This window comes from Xenopus tropicalis, chromosome 7, assembly GCF_000004195.4.
Source record: "Xenopus tropicalis strain Nigerian chromosome 7, UCB_Xtro_10.0, whole genome shotgun sequence".
Taxonomy (NCBI): domain Eukaryota; kingdom Metazoa; phylum Chordata; class Amphibia; order Anura; family Pipidae; genus Xenopus; species Xenopus tropicalis.
In genome coordinates, this window is record NC_030683.2 from 24,185,083 (window position 1) to 24,204,908 (window position 19,826).

Below are 19,826 nucleotides of genomic sequence, written 5' to 3' on the forward strand. Positions count from 1 at the left end.
TATATATATATATATATATATATATATATATATATATACAGTATATATAGTATACAATAAATATTGACCTTTTATCTTGAACAACTATCTTGGTATGGGCTGTGTGCTCCCTCAGAGATCACCTGATATTTAGATAAAGCAGGGTTTTACAAGAGCTGTTATATATGTGCAATATATTTTTATACATAGACTTACATTGTTCAGTGGTATGGTTTTGTCTTCCTTTAATATTTTGAGGACAAAAATGTACCCGAGGAGGAAACAATTAAAGTAGAAAGAAACAAGAGGTAAAGCTCAAATACATTTGAATGGAACCAACTAATAGCCAAACCTTTACAAACATTAGATTTGGGTACGTTCTAGTGATGCGCTTGTACATAAAACTGCACCCTTTGTTTTATTTGGATGGCAAAAGCACAATTTAAAAAATCTTCAGGATTTGGAAGTGGTATGCAAAATGAACCTTAGTAACCAAATGGGGTTTGTGATTCTGCTCCTTTCTTTACAAGGGCATAGTTGCATGTCCCTGGCACCACTAGCAGGAACAAAGGCAGGCCCTCTCCATCCAATGTGTTCAGCCTGTTGCAACCTGTGCTTTGGGACAAGACTTGACTTCCCTTCCTAGACAGAGACATGAAACCCACTTGGTTAACAGACTTCCATTATTATAGATGCACCAAATCAACCTTTCTTCACCCATACATTGCAAAGGGTCTAGATCAGTGCTGTCCAACTTCTACGGTGCCGAGGGCCGGAATTTCTCTAGCATACATGGTGGAGGGCCGCTAATGGAAGCCAGTTTTGACCACTCCCCTTTTTGAAACCACACCCACTTCAAACCACACCTATTTTATCACAATGGTGGTAACACAGCAAAATCCCAAATGCTTGGTCCTTACTGTGGGGATATCAACCATCATTCATATGTGAAAGAATTATGTCATATTAAGATATACCCTTAAATTCCATATGCCTCCTCCTCCCCTGTGGATAGCAGAGCAACCCCCAGTACATAATTACACACCTTAGGGACCATTTAATGGCTATTTCCAACTGCTAACAAACTCCCACAACAAACCCCTGCCAGGTTCACCTCCCACAAGCAGCATAGAGCAAGCAGAGTATGGCACACACAGGCAGCACTCTGCCTGTCCTATGCTGTCTGTGTGTGCCATACTCTGCCTGTCCTACCCTGCCTATGTGTGCCATACTCTGCCTTCTCTATGCTGCCTCTGTGTACCATACTCTGTCTGCCCTACCCTTCCTATGTGTGCCATACCCTCCCTGACCTATGCTACCTGTGTGTGCCATACTCTACCTGCCCTATGCTGGCTGTATGTGCCATACTCTGCCTACAGTACCTATGTCTGAGGTGTGAAGAAGTGAACAATGGGAGTGATTACAGCCTGAGCCTGAGGTGTGAACACTGCAGGGGGTGAACCATGCAGGTATTAAAAGGTGTGAAAAACACAGGGGATTACATTTTTAAACAATACAGGGGGATTACAGCCTGAATCTGAGGTGAGAACCATGCAGGGGGCCAGTTAATCTCAGTACTGATACCATTTAATGCTTACTCAAAGGTAAGCCATCAAAGCAGCCAGACAGGTGGGGGGCCACACAGAGGGGGGGCCGCGGGCCGCCAGTTGGACAGCACTGGTCTAGATATCTTCTGCACTCTATGGAAATAACTGTAACGCTTTAATAGTTTATGGGCTGTTATCCCACAAATTCCTTTTCGTAAACTTCCTGTGCTCTTTCTACCCCCACCCACCAAAATCGTTGCTGACCCACTCAGTCCCTTTCGATTCCTCCTGAATTGTTTCTCTTCTATTTTAGCCATTAGCAACTCTGCAGGGCCAATCTTCTTCATACTGCCAAACTTGTAAAAATAGGAATGGGCTGCACAAATCAATCTGTCAATAAAATACAGATTGCATTATAACTGGATATCAAGGGAAAACATAATGACCAAAGTAATTAGTGCCCCTAGTGATGACCCTCTTTAGCAGTAAAGGGGGGGAGGGCACTATTTTGGAGCAGATCTAATTTTTGTTAAATCTTATTTTTTTTTTTCTTTTTTGGCATTGCTGCTGTTCCTTTATGGACAGACATGCTAAAACCTGTCAAGATCCATTAAGACAAATGGGACATAACTGGGTATTTTAGTTGAACACTTCCTGAACTTAATGTAGTCAAGAATTCTCCACAGCTTATATACAGTACAGGTATAGGACCCGCTATCCAGAATGCTCGGGACCAAGGGTATTCCGGATAAGGGGTCTTTCCGTAATTTGGATCTCCATACCTTAAGTCTACTAAAAAATCAGTAAACAATTAATTAAACCCAATAGGATTGTTTTGCACCCAATAAGGATTATTTATATCTTAGTTGGGATCAATTACATGGTACTGTTTTATTACTACAGAGAAAAAGGTAATCAGTTTTAAAATTCTGAATTATTTGATTAATATGGAGTCTATGGGAGACAGGCTTTCTGTAATTCTTTCTGGATAATGGGTTTCCAGATAAGGGATCCCATACCTGTATTAACATAAGAGAAACTAACCTGTCTGAGATGCCATAGATAAAATCATTAAATTTGCCAACCAGGCCAAATGGGATATTTTTTTCCATGTACAGCCATTATTTCCCTAACAATCATTTACTATGGATTAGAAAAAAAAAAAAGAATAATACAGTTATCTATCAATTTATTGTTCAGAGACCTATATTAAGAACACATTTCCTGTAACATGCATCACCTCGAGACTGATCACTGTTAGACCAGAACATTTATTGTGTCTGAAAGTGAAGAATTTACAATAAAAGATAAGAGCGAGAAGAGGTACGGCTTGTGAGAATCAATATTTCTGTTGGAGAGAGAGAAGTATAAAAAGAAAAAAGCATAGGAAGAAAGGAAAACTACCAGCCATGGGACAGAGCACTATATATTATTGCCAATTTAACTGAACTAAAGGTAACTTTAAATCACCAATTCATTTATTTGTTGAGACAATATCATCCTATGACTTTTAGTTTGGATTTTTTTTTTTTATGAAAGGATATTTGGAGACCTTAAAAAGCAAAACGTACCAAGTGAAATGCTTTACTGCAATGCAGCAGAGGTTAGGTGCACAATATTACAGGGGTTTCCAACCTAATCAGGTAACAAGTCTCCATAAAAAACACCTGAATAACTCCAGCCGGAGCTTTACCAAACATGAGTAAACAGGCCTAGAAGTTCTAGGACAGCAACTGCCATTTTAGCTTGGTCTGATGTAACTTCCCTGCCTGCAGGCTGCTTCTTGGTAGCTCTGGGCTCACATTACAACAGGGAGGGGAGGAGGGAGGGGGAAAGGAGAGAGGAGCAAGCTAAGCTAATGCTCAAGCTCAAGAGGTTTGAGCTGAGAGAAGGAAGTCTGATATAGAAGTTCATATGTACAAAATAGGAGTAAAGAAATGCAGTTTCTTTTCACAGATGAGCAGCAGGACTGTAAGCGTTTATGGCTGAATTTACATAGACCTTTGTGATAGTTTGGCCTTTCCTTTTCCTTTAAAAGGTCAACTTGTTTTGTCCTTAAACCATAAACAAATAAATGTTACAGTCCCACTTACATGAAAAGAACAAAGTATATGTATAGTCTCCTTAAAGTGCTCCTTAATTCATCTGAAGTCAATAAACAATTTATTTTGTAGGTTTAGATTAGTGAAAACAGCTTAGACATGGAAAACAAATATATAAAAAATAAAATAATTATAAATTTCTATTTTACTTGAAAAAATTATGCAGAATGCCTAATTAATGGATTCTGTCTTAAGGTGCCCCTACATGGACCGGACCCAAAAGCTATCAGACCCATCAGCCCATGGTCTGAGCGGATGTTTACTGAATTGTACTAATACAGGTATAGGACCTGTTATCCAGAATGCTCGGGACCTGGTGTTTTCTGGATAAGGGATCTTTCCATAATTTAGATCTCCATACCTTAAGTCTACTAAAAGATTATTTAAACATTAAATAAACCCAATAGGGCTGTTTTGCCTCCAATAAGGATTAATTATATCTTAGTTGGGATCAAGTACAGGTACTGTTTTATTATAACAGAGAAAAGGGAATCATTTAACCATGAAATAAACCCAATAGGGCTGTTCTGCCCCCAATGAGGGGTAATTATATCTTAGTTGGGATCAAGTACAGGTACTGTTTTATTATAACAGAGAAAAGGGAATCATTTAACCATGAAATAAACCCAATAGGGCTGTTCTGCCCCCAATAAGGGGTAATTATATCTTAGTTGGGATCAAGTACAAGGTACTGTTTTATTATTACAGAGAAAAGGGAATCATTTAACCATGAAATAAACCCAATAAGGCTGTTCTGCCCCCAATAAGGGGTAATTATATCTTAGTTGGGATCAAGTACAGGTACTGTTTTATTATTACAGAGAAAAGGGAATCATTTAACCATGAAATAAACCCAATAGGGCTGTTCTGCCCCAATAAGGGGTAATTATATCTTAGTTGGGATCAAGTACAGGTACTGTTTTATTATTACAGAGAAAAGGGAATCATTTAACCATTAAATAAACCCAATAGGGCTGTTCTGCCCCCAATAAGGGGTAATTATATCTTAGTTGGGATCAAGTACCAGGTACTGTTTTAGTATTACAGAGAAAAAGGAAATCAGTTTTAAAAATTAGAATTATTTGCTTATAATAAGAGTCTATGGGGGACAGCCTTTCCGTAATTCAGAACTTTCTGCATAATGGGTTTCCGGATAACGGAAAAATATATACTAATGTAAAATCTATGTTTTATAAGCTTGTCCTCAAGGGCAGTTACTCAAACAAACCCCACAGAACCAGGGGGTCATCAATGAGATTATTACAGGCGCCAATTAAGTTATTACAGCTTTGCAGAAGTAACAGCAAACATAGGATGGGGGGGGGGGTTGGTTCTCTTTAACCATTACCTACAACTGCAGATACCTTTTATAGATGTACATTTTAACCTAGATATGTTGTACCATTTCTTGGGAAAGACAATAGCAGGATAAAAATAATTTCCTGCTGGTCAGTTTATATGAATATATTAAAAACATGACACTAGCGGAAGATTTGGATTCCAGCTGAGCTCTGTGCAGAAATAGTTCATGGCTCTATACAAAGTCAGATTATTACAGAGAAAAGGGAATCATTTAACCATTAAATAAACCCAATAGGGCTGTTCTGCCCCCAATAAGGGGTAATTATATCTTAGTTTGGATCAAGTACAAGGTACTGTTTTATTATTATTGTTTATTGTAATATTTTAAAAAATGAATTACCGTATATACTCGAGTATAAGCCGAGTTTTTCAGCCCTAAAAATGTGCTTAAAAAGTGACCCTCGGCTTAAACTCGGGTATATATTTCACTCAAACTTGCAAAGCTTCCTTCCGCGATTTCTACTAACCCACCCGTCCGACTCCATTGTGCGGCGCCCGCCTCCGCCAGAGCCCAAACGTTGAAAGTCACATGAGGTCACGTACCCCGCATGCGTGATATTCCTTCGCCCCGTAACGTCTCACTGCCCGGGAAATGAACTGCAGTGCCCGCCCTCTCGGCCACTAGCCTGTAACTGAGTTGATCGGCAGTTCACTGCATGCCCTTTCTCGGCCCTCTAGGCTTCGGTAAAATAAAGACCTGTAGAATAAAAGTCTGCTGCCACAGCAAGGTGGCTGACCAATAGGGCCCGCGGCTTAGCGTGACGCAACCGAGAGGCGTCTTGGCCACTAGATGGCGCTGAACTGTAAGCGCGTAGTAAACGTAGTCAGCAAATATGGGCATTGTAGCTCGAAGATCGCTTGCCATGAAGTGGAACGATAGTTGTGGGGTGAGTGTAGGATTGACAGGCACACGCTCTTTACGGCTGTGGGAATGTACCCTGGTGTTACAGCTAGCCGTTAAGGGATGCGTTGCCCTCAAATTCGTCGTTGTACATACTTTATTCTAATGCAGAATCGTGTGTGCTAAGGGTTTGCTCAAATGTTTGTGGTAAGTGAGACATGTTTATTAGGTGCTGATTAGCAGAATCCATAACAAGATGTTCCTGGGCCTCCATCAAAAAACGTCCAGAATGTGATTTGTTTTTACCTATAAACATATATATTGAAATTGCTATTTATGTAGGTCCCCTAAACTCCTGCCTCCACCTGGGTTCCACACTTCCAATAGCAAAGATGGAGATAGTGACAAATGCTACATGTAGGGTATCTAGGCTCATTCAAATATGTCCTCTCATCTGTATTTATCAATTTATATATATATAGAATAATTTTGTATTCATTGAAGTGACATCCAGAGCAGCAATTTACTGTACTTAAAGAATACAGAAATGCCATATTTATTAATGGGATTAAAGATTTTGTATACCGGTATATGGATGCTTTTCATGCTGCACCATTGAGGGGCTTATACTCGAGTCAATAAGTTTTTCCAGTTTTTTTTTAGTTAAAATTAGGTACCTCGGCTTATATTCGGATCGGCTTATACTCGAGTATATACGGTACAGAATTAAAATGAAGTCTACAGGAGATGTCCTTCCTGTGATTTTGAGCTTTCTGGATAACAGGTTTGCAGGTAACAGACCTTATAACTGCACTAAGGTATCATGCTGACTTGTACTTATTATTATTAAGTCAATGATGTTCAAGCATTTTCTTTTTATTTTAATAGGCATTTGAAGTAAATGAAAGCCCAAACTTACACAGCCTGCTAGAGACATGCAAAGCAGTGCAAGATAAATAAAGATAGAGATAAATAAAAGAAAATGAGGTATCATTCCAATCCCTGAATATTTTATTAGAGCCGCCGTGTCTGAAGAATCTCTAAGTGCTATAAACTCATTAGAGTTAACATAGAACCTTTCCCCCACTATATTGTGTGAATGATCCTTAAAGTTTCTGTATGGCCATTCTCTGCGCTATTAAATGCCTCTCAATCGCTATCATTTACTCTGTTTCCTCCTCCACTTCTCTGATTAGACACCTCCAATACGTCTCCCGCTCATCAGGTGAACATTCTGCAGTTTATTAAATGCACCTATTTGAAATCTTAATTAGGCTTCTTGAACCTGATCAGTAAAAAAAAAAAAAAGAAAAAAAGAAGAAAAAAAAAAAACACTTGGCTTTAATTCAGTAGAAGTAAAAGGAGGGAGACTGCGTTTAAGATAACCTTTAATATGTTATAGAAAGTCATGTTCTTAGCACTTTTCTGCTGGTGTTTTTTTTTTTTTTTTTTAGTTAGGATACAATTTTTTTTCTTGTTTTTCTACCCATTGGGTAATATCTAGATTGTAAGCTCTACGGGGCAGGGACCTCCATCCTCGTGTCTTTGACTCTTATCTTATTGCAATTGTATCTTTTATTTATTTGTGCTTATTGTAATACTTTGTATTTATCTATTATCTTAATACCCCCTGTTTGTATTAATGTATTCTACTGTACAGCAGTATTTGATTAAAATGGAGTCTATGGGAGACCATAATTTGGAGCTTTCTGGATAACAGGTTTCCGGGTTAATGGATCCCATACTTGTATAACTGACCCCTGATAAAACTAACCAGTGTTAGTGTTAATGTAAGTTTTATTGGCTCAGGGGCTAATGTCAATGATGGAAAGTCTCTGTAAAGTGCTGTGGAATATGCCGGCGCAACATAAAAAGGAATGCTTCTGACCTGCAACTCCCTGCATCCCACAGCAGGAAGGAGGTCCATTGCCCATCCTTACTCTAACAAAATAGAAACCCAAAATACAGGAAACCGTAACAGGAGCAAGTAACAAAAATTGACAGTTTTCTTTTCCTTAAAAATACCTTGTCTGTACAGTATAGGCGAGCCTGCCCAGATCAATACTCTAGTTCTGCTTATAGTGAACCACAGTGGCAAGGCTCCCCAAGCGTAAAGTCATTAGATTAGAGTCATAACCTAAAATTAAATTAGAAAAGATTTTTCTTTTTTTTTAATAACTATTTTTGTGATTATAAACCTCCCTCTTCACTGTCGGTCAAGCTCCATAATTAAAAATGTTGGCTGAAAAAAATAAGTTTTGTTATTACTCTCATAAATCACTTCCCCATCATCACACTCGGAGAAAATTCACTTTTCTTAGAAAAAAATAAATAAAAAATATCTAGTTGTTAATGATGTATGACAACAAACATGGCATCAATATTCATTAACATGATCCTGAAGATGTAAGTGGTAAAACACTACTAAAGCAATTTATTTTATTCACATGGGTTTAAGGTTTTCAGGTTTTGCAGCAACAAAAACGATGACACTTAAAAACAAATAAAATTAACCCATTATTCAGCATTAGATATCTGGATTATAATTATTTATAGGTGAATCTATTGCCTTGTAAACCTTGATAATGTCCTGCAGCTTCTGAAATGATTACCCTTAACTACTATTCCCCATATTATATAAGGTACAAGGAGTTTCTGATGCAGGGAAAACAATAGAAAAAGCAGGCACTATATGTTTGTAAGACTTTTGGTACCCTAAAATATCTTGTCATAAAACTACAAAAATTACTAAAAGCTAGATGTTAGCAGGCATATGTAAGCCCAATCTCAAGGGCCAAATTTGCCTGTAAAATGCAGTAGAGGGACTAGAAAAGGATAATAGATGAAAAGAGATGGTGCCTATAGTAGCAGTGGGGGGATACTAACCTCTGGGAAGGGACTGTGGCTGTGGGATAGCAGGTATAGTAGGGAGAGATGGTGCCTATAGTAGCAGTGGGGGGATAATAGCCTCTGGGAAGGGACTGGGGCTGTGGGATAGCACGTATAGTAGGGAGAGATGGCGCCTATAGTAGCAGTGGGGGGATAATAGCATCTGGGAAGGGACTGGGGCTGTGGGATAGCAGGTACAGTAGGGAGAGATGGTGCCTATAGTAGCAGTAGGATAATAGCCTCTGGGAAGGGACTGTGGCTGTGGGATAGCAGGTATAGTAGGGAGAGATGGTGCCTATAGTAGCAGTGGGATAATAGCCTCTGGGAAGGGACTGTGGCTATGGGATGGCAGGTATAGTAGGGAGAGATGGTGCCTATAGTAGCAGTGGGATAATAGCCTCTGGGAAGGGACTGTGGCTGTGGGATAGCAGGTATAATAGGGAGAGATGGTGCCTATAAAAATAAAAATATAGAAGTATACAGGATTCCTTAGACTGAGAGTAAACCATTCAAGCCTTCCCACAACTTGCTCCATGTAGATGTAATGGACACTTTTTTGAAACCCATGCTTCATTGATTTGGAATTCAAAATACTTTCAGATTGGACTCACTATGTAAGAAAGAGGAAAACACAAACCAGTTTCTTTACATGATTCCAATGATGACACTATTTGAAATAATTTTATCTTGTAAATTGCTAGAGAGCAGCCACATGCCCTGTTTCATTCCGGACACTCTACTCTGTGTATACTGTCAGATCTTTACTATACTCACAATGATTGTTATTTAAATAGCAGCAGCAAGTTACTCTGTACAATGATAGGAGACATACAAAAACATTTACAAACAAGAGAATCCAAATTAATCTGGAAGACGGAAGGGACTGAAACATTTTGGAAACATACCAACAGTTAATTTCTACATGACCTACATAGAGTGTGGGAGTCAGTGGGATATCACATGCAAAGAGATTCTGCCTCTGCATAAATATACTGAATATTGGATTATCTGTAACACACTCATTTAGCTATATCATACACCAAAACAAGGAGCTAAAGCATGCTATGTGCCTCCCTAATGTAATGATGCCTTAAATCATTAGTTAGAATAAGAATGTGAATTGAATATTGCCTACCTTGGAGATATCACATAACATTATGGATTCTATTTTTGCAGTGCATGAAGTCAAATGCTTTAAACATGATTTACAAGGAAAAGCAGCTCTATAACAACAAAATAAACTGCTAAATCCACATATTTCATGGAATCAGACATCCTAACGAATACAAAATTGCCTTGTTTGTTGTTATAGTTGCTTTGTAATATTTGCAGAAATAAATGACAATTTACAGTACAGAAACCACAGTGTACTTAAAAAATAGAAACAAAGCACCCAGTTGGCATTAATACAGAGCGAGTACAAATACATGATAAGGTATATTTATTTCATACAATACTGGACTCAATACTGGAAACTGCAAATGCCAGCTGCCAAACGCACAAGGGATACTGACTTGTTGCAGCTTTTCCCAGTGTTGGCAACACTTTAAAGCACAATTAAGTTTCACCCATATTTTTTTAAACCCTTGCCCAACCATTCCTTGGTTCCTTCCTACATGGTAAAGAACGGTTGCCCTCAATATTTCAGGCAATGATGTCCCACCGTTACTTACTTGTTCTGCATCATGTTCATGATAACCCAGTCGGAAGGGTAAACGTTTTTTCCAATGAGGTTCTTGAACATAATAAATGTCTCCATCAAAAAGTCCTAAAACCCAGAGAAAATAATTAGTGCCATGAAATGATGGCTTAGTGGCACATTTTGACAAAAAGAGTATTCTGTAGGCTGCCAGTCCACATAGGGGCTACCAAATAGCCAACTATAGCTCTTACTTGGCACCCTTAGAACTGTTTTCATGCTTGTGTTGCTGCCCTACATTTTGCCAATTTGAATATGGCTCATGTGTATAAAAGGGTGGGGACCCCTGGTATAGATGATCAGCTGGTGACACAGCACTGATACACAGAAGCCTTTGCACAGGGCATCTCATTGCACAACAATCCTTTGTTGGGTTTGGATAGCCTGTTATCTTCACAACTGAAGAACCATTCCAGAGCTATTCAAATAAAGTGTTATGGAATTTGTAAAAACACTATCTAGATTAGGGGGAAACTTCACAGATTGGGAATCACAATGTAGGGCCATACCACATCCATGGCTGCTTAGAATGGTACATATTTTTTTAGGTTTGTGGTTATCATATATTCTTTTACATACTTTTGATCATCTTTATATTGTCTGCCCTTGCAACTTTCCAGTTACTCAATATTCACTATTTAGTTACTGATGTGATTCCAACCACATTAAATACATAAATATTTAGCAGACATGAAGGAGTTCAGTGTGGCTTTCTATGGATACAACATATATCTCCGTTGGACATCTACTACCAGATTATGTACCTGGTTTCCAGAGCACATGCATTTATTGGTACAAAGGCCCAAATTATTGTGTGCCATACAATGTCAGTGGGCAAATTGGCCCATGGGTAAAACTGATCAATCAGTCAGCGATTGTTTTTTTTTTTCAACCAGCTGCAGGTTAAGCAGCCAAAGCAGAAATGTGATTGGTTACTGCCCAGGTGCAAATTTGCCCAGTGTTTATAAATGAGCCTGTGTACAAGTTCTATAATCTAAGCACACTATTTTCTTTTGAAGGGGCTGAATGATGTCCTCCTACCAATAAGATTTTAGTAAAGAAATATCAATAAAGTTTGTGCTTCAGCAGGTATTCTGCAACTGATATGACTTCTGTACCACTTACCACAACATCGGTCCTCATTTTTCCAAACGTCTTTATAAGATGCCCATAGTGGTAATCTTCCATTTGCCTTAAAATTCCAGTCATTGAAGCAACAAAGTTACCCTAAAAGACAGGAAAAATATTTTTACTTATACTCATCTGAAAATCATGGCTTACTGTTTAAGAGAGGCAGACTAAAGGCAACAAAATAGTATATAAACATTGGGATTTATAAGAATGCTTGAAAATAATGACAAAGTATATAGAACAACAGGTGCAGGGTGGGGAAATCGACAAGATATTATAATAAATGAAACTTCAAAGACCTGAATGTATTTCTACACAACAGTTCCCAGCACAGAATTATATTTGCTGATTTTTCTTTTATTTCATTCTTACAAAAATGTCCTTGCTCTTGTGTCAAAGGAAACACATGGCTTGTTCCAACAGTGTTGACAGCAGCGGTTATTCAAACACAAGCACAACAGACCTTATACATTTACTTCTGAAAACCTAAGAAGCACTAGATGACCTTGTGGCCTAAAGACAGCCATACACGGGACAACCAGGCAAAGTATCCAAGAGTTTGGGCCAATGGGACAAATGGACATATTTCGTATGAGGGGCCACAAATAGCATGGCTGCCTTACTAATGTTATACATATTTGGACCAGAACAGCAAGCTAAGGCTCATTTTTGCTTCCTTATGTGCAGATGCACCACACATAAAATTGTATGTGCCAAGGCACTACATTAGTTGAAGACATGCCCAGTCGACATGGATATTGGTTGGGATCGTCATGCAACCATCAGTACATGTATAGCTAGTTTAAAACCAACCTCTTGATAGTGGTGAGTATATTTTACTGCCTCTAAAAACATAGAACATAAAGAACTCCTGACGCTTCATGCAATCATGCTCATGTCTTGATGCATGGGAATACCATGTGAAAGGGCACAGAAGACCTCTGGTGTTTGTGTCTATATCCCTGTTTTGATCGGATTCCTGTTGCTTTTATTTCAGTTTGCCCCTTCAACTGACTCTTCTAGCCTCTGCCCACGGCTATATCATGCTGCCCACATCAACTTGTCTGTCCTCTGGATTTTTTTTCTCTTGCATATTTCTTTATTCCTCCTTTAGTTTCTTCCTTTCTGGCCTGGCAGCTTACAATTTGTGCCCTAGTGTCTTGTCCTGAAATGGTTCTCTCTGTCACTTTTGTCACTCTACATCAGAGAGCACCCTGTTTTAGGGTAGTGACTTCCCAAGACATGATAAAACCCTGGGTTTTCTTATAATCTACAAGTACAGGTAAGGGATCCGTTAACCATAAACCTAATTTTCAGCAAGCTCCATATTACGGAAGGCCATCTCCCACAGATTTTAATAAAATAATTCAAAACATATTTCAATTTTCTTTGTAACAATAAAACAGAATCTTACACTTGAACCCAACAAAGATGTAATTAATCCTTATTTTAGGCAAAACAATCCTATTGGGTTTATTTAATGTTTAAATGATATATTGGTACACTTAAGGTATGGAGATCCAAATTATGGAAAGACCCCTTATCTGGAAAACTCCAGATCCCAAGCATTTTAGATAACAGGTCCCATACCTGTACAGATATCATTAATCAATATTAACAATGTACTGTCCTATAAAAGCTCACTGAGAAAGGCAAAGGCATCCCGAGAACCAGTACTGCCCTTTACGGATTATAAAGGAGCAATCTGCCCACCATTTTGGCCAAACTAAATGAGCCATCATGTATGAACAGTTTAAGGCTGCCAGTATGCTATTACAGGTATGGGACCTCTTATCCAGAATGCGTGGGACCTGGAGTTTTCCAGATAAGGGGTCCTTCCTTATTTGGGATGAAGTACAAGGTACTGTTTAATTATTAAGAGAAAAAGGAAATCATTTTTAAAATTTAGCATTTTTTTATGAAAATGAAGTCTATGGGAGATGGCTCTCCTGTAATTCTGAGCTTCCTAAATAACAAGTTTCCAGATAATGGATCCCATACCTGTACTTCTAAAAGAGCAGCAATAGACAAAGGTGCTATCCACAATGTGGGTGTTTCCCCTTTGCAAATGGCGATTTCAGGCTGGCGGAAATCAATAATGTAATTACTAATAATCACTGGGAATCTTCAGAATGCAGACAAAAGAACTGTTAACACCTTAATGTTTCCTGTACTTTTACTACACAGGCTATTTCAAGAGGACACCAAGATATTGGTTTACTTATTAAAAGCATTATGAACAGTGACACGGGCAATTTACAGAAAATACATGTTTTATAGACGAGATAAAGCAGGACATTCATCTTCATCATGAGCCCAACAAACGCTTGCATTCCGCACATTTAGGCTGGAACATTAAGCCTACCCTAATAAATACATATACTGTATTCTATCCGTCACTGGCTGGCAAAATGCATTAGCCTGCATTGCAAGTCATGTCTGATTGCCATAATCATCAATCAAAACATGTTACAAAGGTTAAGGCAAAACTGCAAAATACATCAGAAACAGGCGGAGAAATCATTCGGTATGCATGTCATTTGGGTCCCGAGTAGCATAAAAACCCATTTCTGCTAACAGGCTTTTCATAGAATCTGAAGGAACATTATGCTCAAGTACTCTCCACTGGTCAGCGCGCAACAGATTAGAATCAGAGTTATTATTCTGCCATATCAGAGGCTGAGCAGCATTTAAAGTGATTTTGACACGGCTTCCTTATGTTTTCAACAACAGGCTATCAATCTGCATTACTATGTGAAGAAGTGGTTGTTTTAAATGTTACTACGCCAATGCCTGGCTTTTCACAGCATTCTCTCATGTCCGCTATTTCGCTGGCACTTGACCTCGTAAGGGTTAAAGCAAAACGGACAATTACTAACATGAAAACCGCACAGAAGAACCAGCACTGGCTGGTCCATCTATAAAGCATCAGATACAAAACAGAAGTATGGGTATGTATATAAGTATAGGTACCTGGATACCACAAAACTCTTAACTATGGAAAGTCCGTCTCCCATAGACTCCATTTTAATCAAATAATTCTAATTTTAAAAAATGATTTCCTTTTTCTCTGTAATAATAAAACAGTACCTTACACTTGATCCCAAGTCAGATATAACTAATCCTTATTGGAGGCAAAACAATCGATTTAATGTTTATAATAAATAGTAGACATCACCCAGGAATTCAGCGATGACATAGAAAGGGATGAAGTCGCAGGGCTAGTGATCTTATCCAGTTTAATGCACACAAAGCATTTTGTCTATTACTGTCCTCCAGTGGACAAAACAACCCAGTAAGACTGTCACTACTCTTAATACTATTCAATATAAAGTACTCCCTCTGACACATGGAGCAGTTACATATGGACTTTAGTGCCAAAACCTCATCACAGCTATGTGCACATCCAATAGGATGCCATTTCTTCAATAGTACAGGTGTGGCTTCTATTATCCGGAATGCTTCCGACCTGGTTTTTTTCACAGAAATGATCACCACACGTTAACAGAGAAGGAAAGGCTTAGTCACTGGGGGTGCCAAAATGTTAGGCCCCGGGATTCAGAAGACAGAAGGAAGAGAAAACACTTACTGCAGGTACCCCGGGCTGGTGCGGTTTTCTTCTCACAGGAGCACCAACCCGGGGTAAAAGGTAAGTGATTAAAGTCACTGGGGGTGGCAAAATGTTAGGTACCACACCTAAAGGTGGCCGTACACACTAAGAGCTGCTCGCTTGGCGAGGTCGCCAAGCGAGCGGATCTTCTCCCAAAATCCCCACCTACGGGTGGGCGATACCGGGCTAATTCTGTCGTTTGGCCAGATCGAGATCTGCCCGATTTCAGGCCAGATGTCAGTCGGCCAGACCCATGGTTAGTGCCCATACACGGGCCGATAAGCTGCCGAATCGGTCTAAGGGACCAATATCGACAGCTAGAACTGGCCCGTGTATGGCCACCTTAACAATTGGCACCCCCCAGTGACTAGTTTTTCTACCAATACAGATTCATGCAGCTTAGTTGGGATCAAGTACAAGATACAGTTTATTATTAATATTATAGAGAAAAAGAAAATCATTTTTTAAAAATCTGAATTATTTGCTTAAAATGTACTCTACAGGTAATGGCCTTCTGTAAATGTGTAGCTTTGTGGATAACTGGATAAGAGATCCCATACCTGTACTAGCAGAGGTAACAAGTGGGCAGGAGTGCTGCTGTGTTAATGCCGGGAACTTAACAGCTTATTCTTCTAGAAAAGTTACAGAAATTATATTATGCAAAAGTCAGACAAAAAAAAAGTTTAAAGTTTGGTTGTAATTAGAATTACCCTTTTAATGGTGCAAATGCCTTCTGTAAAGGAGGCATAAAAAAAAGATTAACCTCACAATCAGCACAATCCAAATCTAACAGAAGCTAGTCTTTGAATATTTAAATTGAGGATTTTAGGAATTTGCATGAGCTCTTATGTTAAGAAGCAAAGATTTACTTACTAATTGTACACACGGCTATAATGCTGCAATAAAACATGGCTTTCAATGAGCAAATGCAGACCATGAATAATGAATTACAGTTTAGAATATGTGAAATAGTAATTAAAACATAAGGAGATGCCATGCATGGTCAGAGTAAGCAATGGCTGTAACGACATAAGGATTTTGAATTTGCTCTTTGTATTCATCCACCCAAGGAAAATTCTTATGTTACAGAGAGTCATAAAATGGTACAGTATAGGCGCCATAGGGTTAATATATCCCCACTAAGGCAAGAATCTGTTGCCGATTTAAGCTGCTATATGGAATTATTTTATAACATTTATAGGGTATTTGGTTCCCTTTTAAACTAAACCCTAAACATGAATATAGCTAGAAATGCCATACACTGAACTTATTAGAGGTTTAGCATCTCTATTGCAGCAATGATCCAGGTTTCAAAGTTGTGCACAGGAGCTCCCCATCTTGGATTTTGTTAGGAGTTAGTCAGTGACACTGCACATGCTCAGTGGGCTCTGGGCAGCTGCTGAGAAGCTAAGCTTAGGGGTTGTTGCAAATTGTCAAACAGAACATGAATTTTGACTGTAACAGAAGCTGATGCTACAGGGTTAACTGTTAAATTTTGATACCAAATTGCACTTGTTTCTGAGCTGCCATGTAATGAAAATTGGAATTAATTACTAATCAGCCTTATATTGTGACTTTCATTCTATATATACAGTATGTTGTGAGTCAGTCCCTAAGCTCAGGTAAGTGACAGCAGCACAGAGAGCAGTGCAGTGAATCAGCAGAAAATAACATGGGGAGGTACTGGGGGCACAGATCTTCCCTGCTAAAGGGCTGGTGTTGCCTTAGGCTGGTACAGAAGCCCAAAACATAATGTACAACATTTGTAGCCTACTACTTTAGTGAGGCAAAAACAGCACAGTTGGACACCACAGCTCAGAATAATGTTTGGAATTAGTGTATGCTCACTAAGGTTAGTGTATCACCATATGGAACACATAGAAGTGTTTGTTTAAAGGAGAACTAAACACTAAATTAATATGGCTAGAAATGCCATATTTTATACAATAAACTGACTGGACTGATTTAAAGTTTCAGCATCTCTATAGTAGTAATGATATAGGTCTTTACAGTTGTCACAGGAGCTCCCCATCTTGGATTCTGTTAGAACTGTCCGGGAAAGTGCACATGCTCAGAATGGTTTGGGCAGCTGTTGAGAAGCTGAGCTTAGGGGTCGTTGCAAATTATCAAGCAGAAAATCTGATTTGTCTGTCATATAAGCAGATTCTACAGGGTTAATTATTCAGTTCCGGTGCAGTTGCCCTGGTTTCAGATCTGTCATTTAATGTGAATCTGAATGAATTACTAATCAGCCTTTTACTGTTATATTTATATTCTCTATATACAGTATATTGTGAGTGGGTCCCTAAGCTCAGTAAGTGACAGCAGCACAGAGAAAGTGCAGGGAAGCAGCAGAAAGAAGCTCGGGACCTACTGGGACATCTTTGGGGGCACAGATCTTCCCTGCTAAAGGGCTGTTGTTGCCTTGGGCTGGTACAGAAACATAACATTTCTGCCTTACTTGTTTAGTTGGCTTTAGTTCTCCTTTAAGGCTATATAAATGTGCAAGGGGAGCATACAATAAACTCTCTGATGCATTATTCAGTGAGCCAATGATAAGTTGCTCTTGGACAGGAAATGCAATTGAGGATGTATACATTTTTATAATGTAGCACTGAAAATACTTTTTAATTTTTTTTTTACTTATTTGTGGCTTCTTTGAGTGCCAAAAGAGCCAATGTTTGCTGCTCTTTATTTAATAGTTCCTCCCAGCATAAGGGCATCCACTGAGAGTAGAGCAATGGAGGTTCTACCTTAAAGGGATACTGTCATGATTTTTATGGAGTACTTTTTATTTCTAAATTACACTGTTTACATAGCAAAACATTCACTCTACCATTTCAAATTTTATTCTTAAACCAACAAATGTATTTTTAGCTGTAATATTGGTGTGTAGGCGCCATCTCAGTGCATTGTGCCTGAGTCTGAGCTTTCAGAAGGAGCCAGCGCTACACATTAGAACTGCTTTCAGCTAACCTATTGTTTCTCCTACTCCCATGTAACTGGAGGAGTCCCAAGCCGGACTTGGATTTCTTACTATTGAGTGCTATTCTGATACCTACAGGGAGCTGTTATCTTGCTCCCTTCCTACTGTTCTCTTGATCGGCTGCTGGGGTGTAAGTGTAAGTGTGAAGTTGTGGATTTCTCCCCCTGAATCGTACTGGCTGATACATTAGATAGCTGGATGCGTTTTCAGCAAGTGAGAAAATAGAAAGCTAACTGTTATTATTTCTCAGTACAAAGTTGATCCGTTGAGTCTGGAAGGATTGTAACTGTGGTAAATCTCCAAACACAAAATATAGGTATATTGGACATCACAGAAGTGTGCAATGATCCCAGACATAAAATATAAGTATATTTCTAAATTACAAAGGAGGTATAATCACCCCAGACATTAAGAAATGACTGCAGAATTATCTACCATAGTGGCAATACCCTGCCTCCTTGGGACCTGAAGCAAGAAATTCTCTGCAAAGCATTACTTCCCATAGGTGTGGCAAGGAAGACATTTCCGTGCAATGTATTTAGTCCACAGCTATTTTCTTTATTGTTTCTTTGCAGTTGTTATGTGTGTTTGAGGTTCCGCTTTTTTGTTGCCCTGTTACTTATTGTCAATTTTTTAAATGGTTTAGGATCAGCAGATATGTCAAACACCTGCATTATGTGAAAAGCCAGCTCCTTAAACCAATGGGGACCATAAAATAAAGTGCATATAAATCAATGAAAATAACAATAAGGGTCTGATTGTCGAGGTGTCCTACATAGCACACCAACTGAACACAGACACAGATAAAGCTCTTCAGGAACAAGTCCATCAAACTGCCATACACACAAGGATCCAGCAGAAGACAGATGTCAGCGCCCCAGAGCATTAACTTTAACTACTGTGTTATGTTTGGAAAATCTGTTTTGGGCAAAACCACAGCATGGCACATAGCAAACTAACGGAAGGAAAATCTGTTTTGCATAATTCAGCACCATGACCTATTTACACCATGGGCTCGCTGTGCAGAAACATAAAAAGACTTGGGATATGGATTAAAATTCTGGGAAAAAAAGAAACCTTCTGAAGGTTTTCAAAGAAATATGATATACTGTACATGCACACGCCCCCTTACCTCTGATACACACACGCCCCCTTACCTCTGATACACACACGCCCCCTTACCTCTGATACACACACGCCCCCTTACCTCTGATACACACACGCCCCCTTACCTCTGATACACACACGCCCCCTTACCTCTGATACACACACGCCCCCTTACCTCTGATACACACACGCCCCCTTACCTCTGATACACACACGCCCCCTTACCTCTGATACACACACGCCCCCTTACCTCTGATACACACACGCCCCCTTACCTCTGATACACACACGCCCCCTTACCTCTGATACACACACGCCCCCTTACCTCTAACACACACACGCCCCCCTTACCTCTAACACACACACGCCCCCTTACCTCTAATATACACACGCCCCCTTACCTCTAACACACACACACGCCCCTTTACCTCTAACACACACACGCCCCCTTACCTCTAATATACACATGCCCCCTTACCTTTAATCTACCTTCTTCACAATTAACTTTCAGCACACTATAGAATATACTGTAGAATGTTATTCAGTTGATCTTAATTTTTTTATTGTGGTTGT

At 39.1% G+C, this 19,826-nt stretch overlaps 1 protein-coding gene across 2 annotated transcripts in view; it reads right to left on the minus strand.

Moving 5' to 3' along the window:
• The window catches only part of dock1 (dedicator of cytokinesis 1), a 215,706-nt gene that overhangs the window by 73,239 nt on the left and 122,641 nt on the right, over nucleotides 1–19,826 (minus strand). For both annotated transcript variants that reach the window (XM_012959631.3, XM_002932662.5), the window contains exons 28-29: nucleotides 11,545–11,646; nucleotides 10,394–10,488 (exon numbers count right to left, since the gene is read on the minus strand). In XM_012959631.3, the coding sequence (XP_012815085.1) occupies nucleotides 10,394–10,488; nucleotides 11,545–11,646 (197 nt within the window). The remainder of the gene's footprint in view (nucleotides 1–10,393; nucleotides 10,489–11,544; nucleotides 11,647–19,826) is intronic.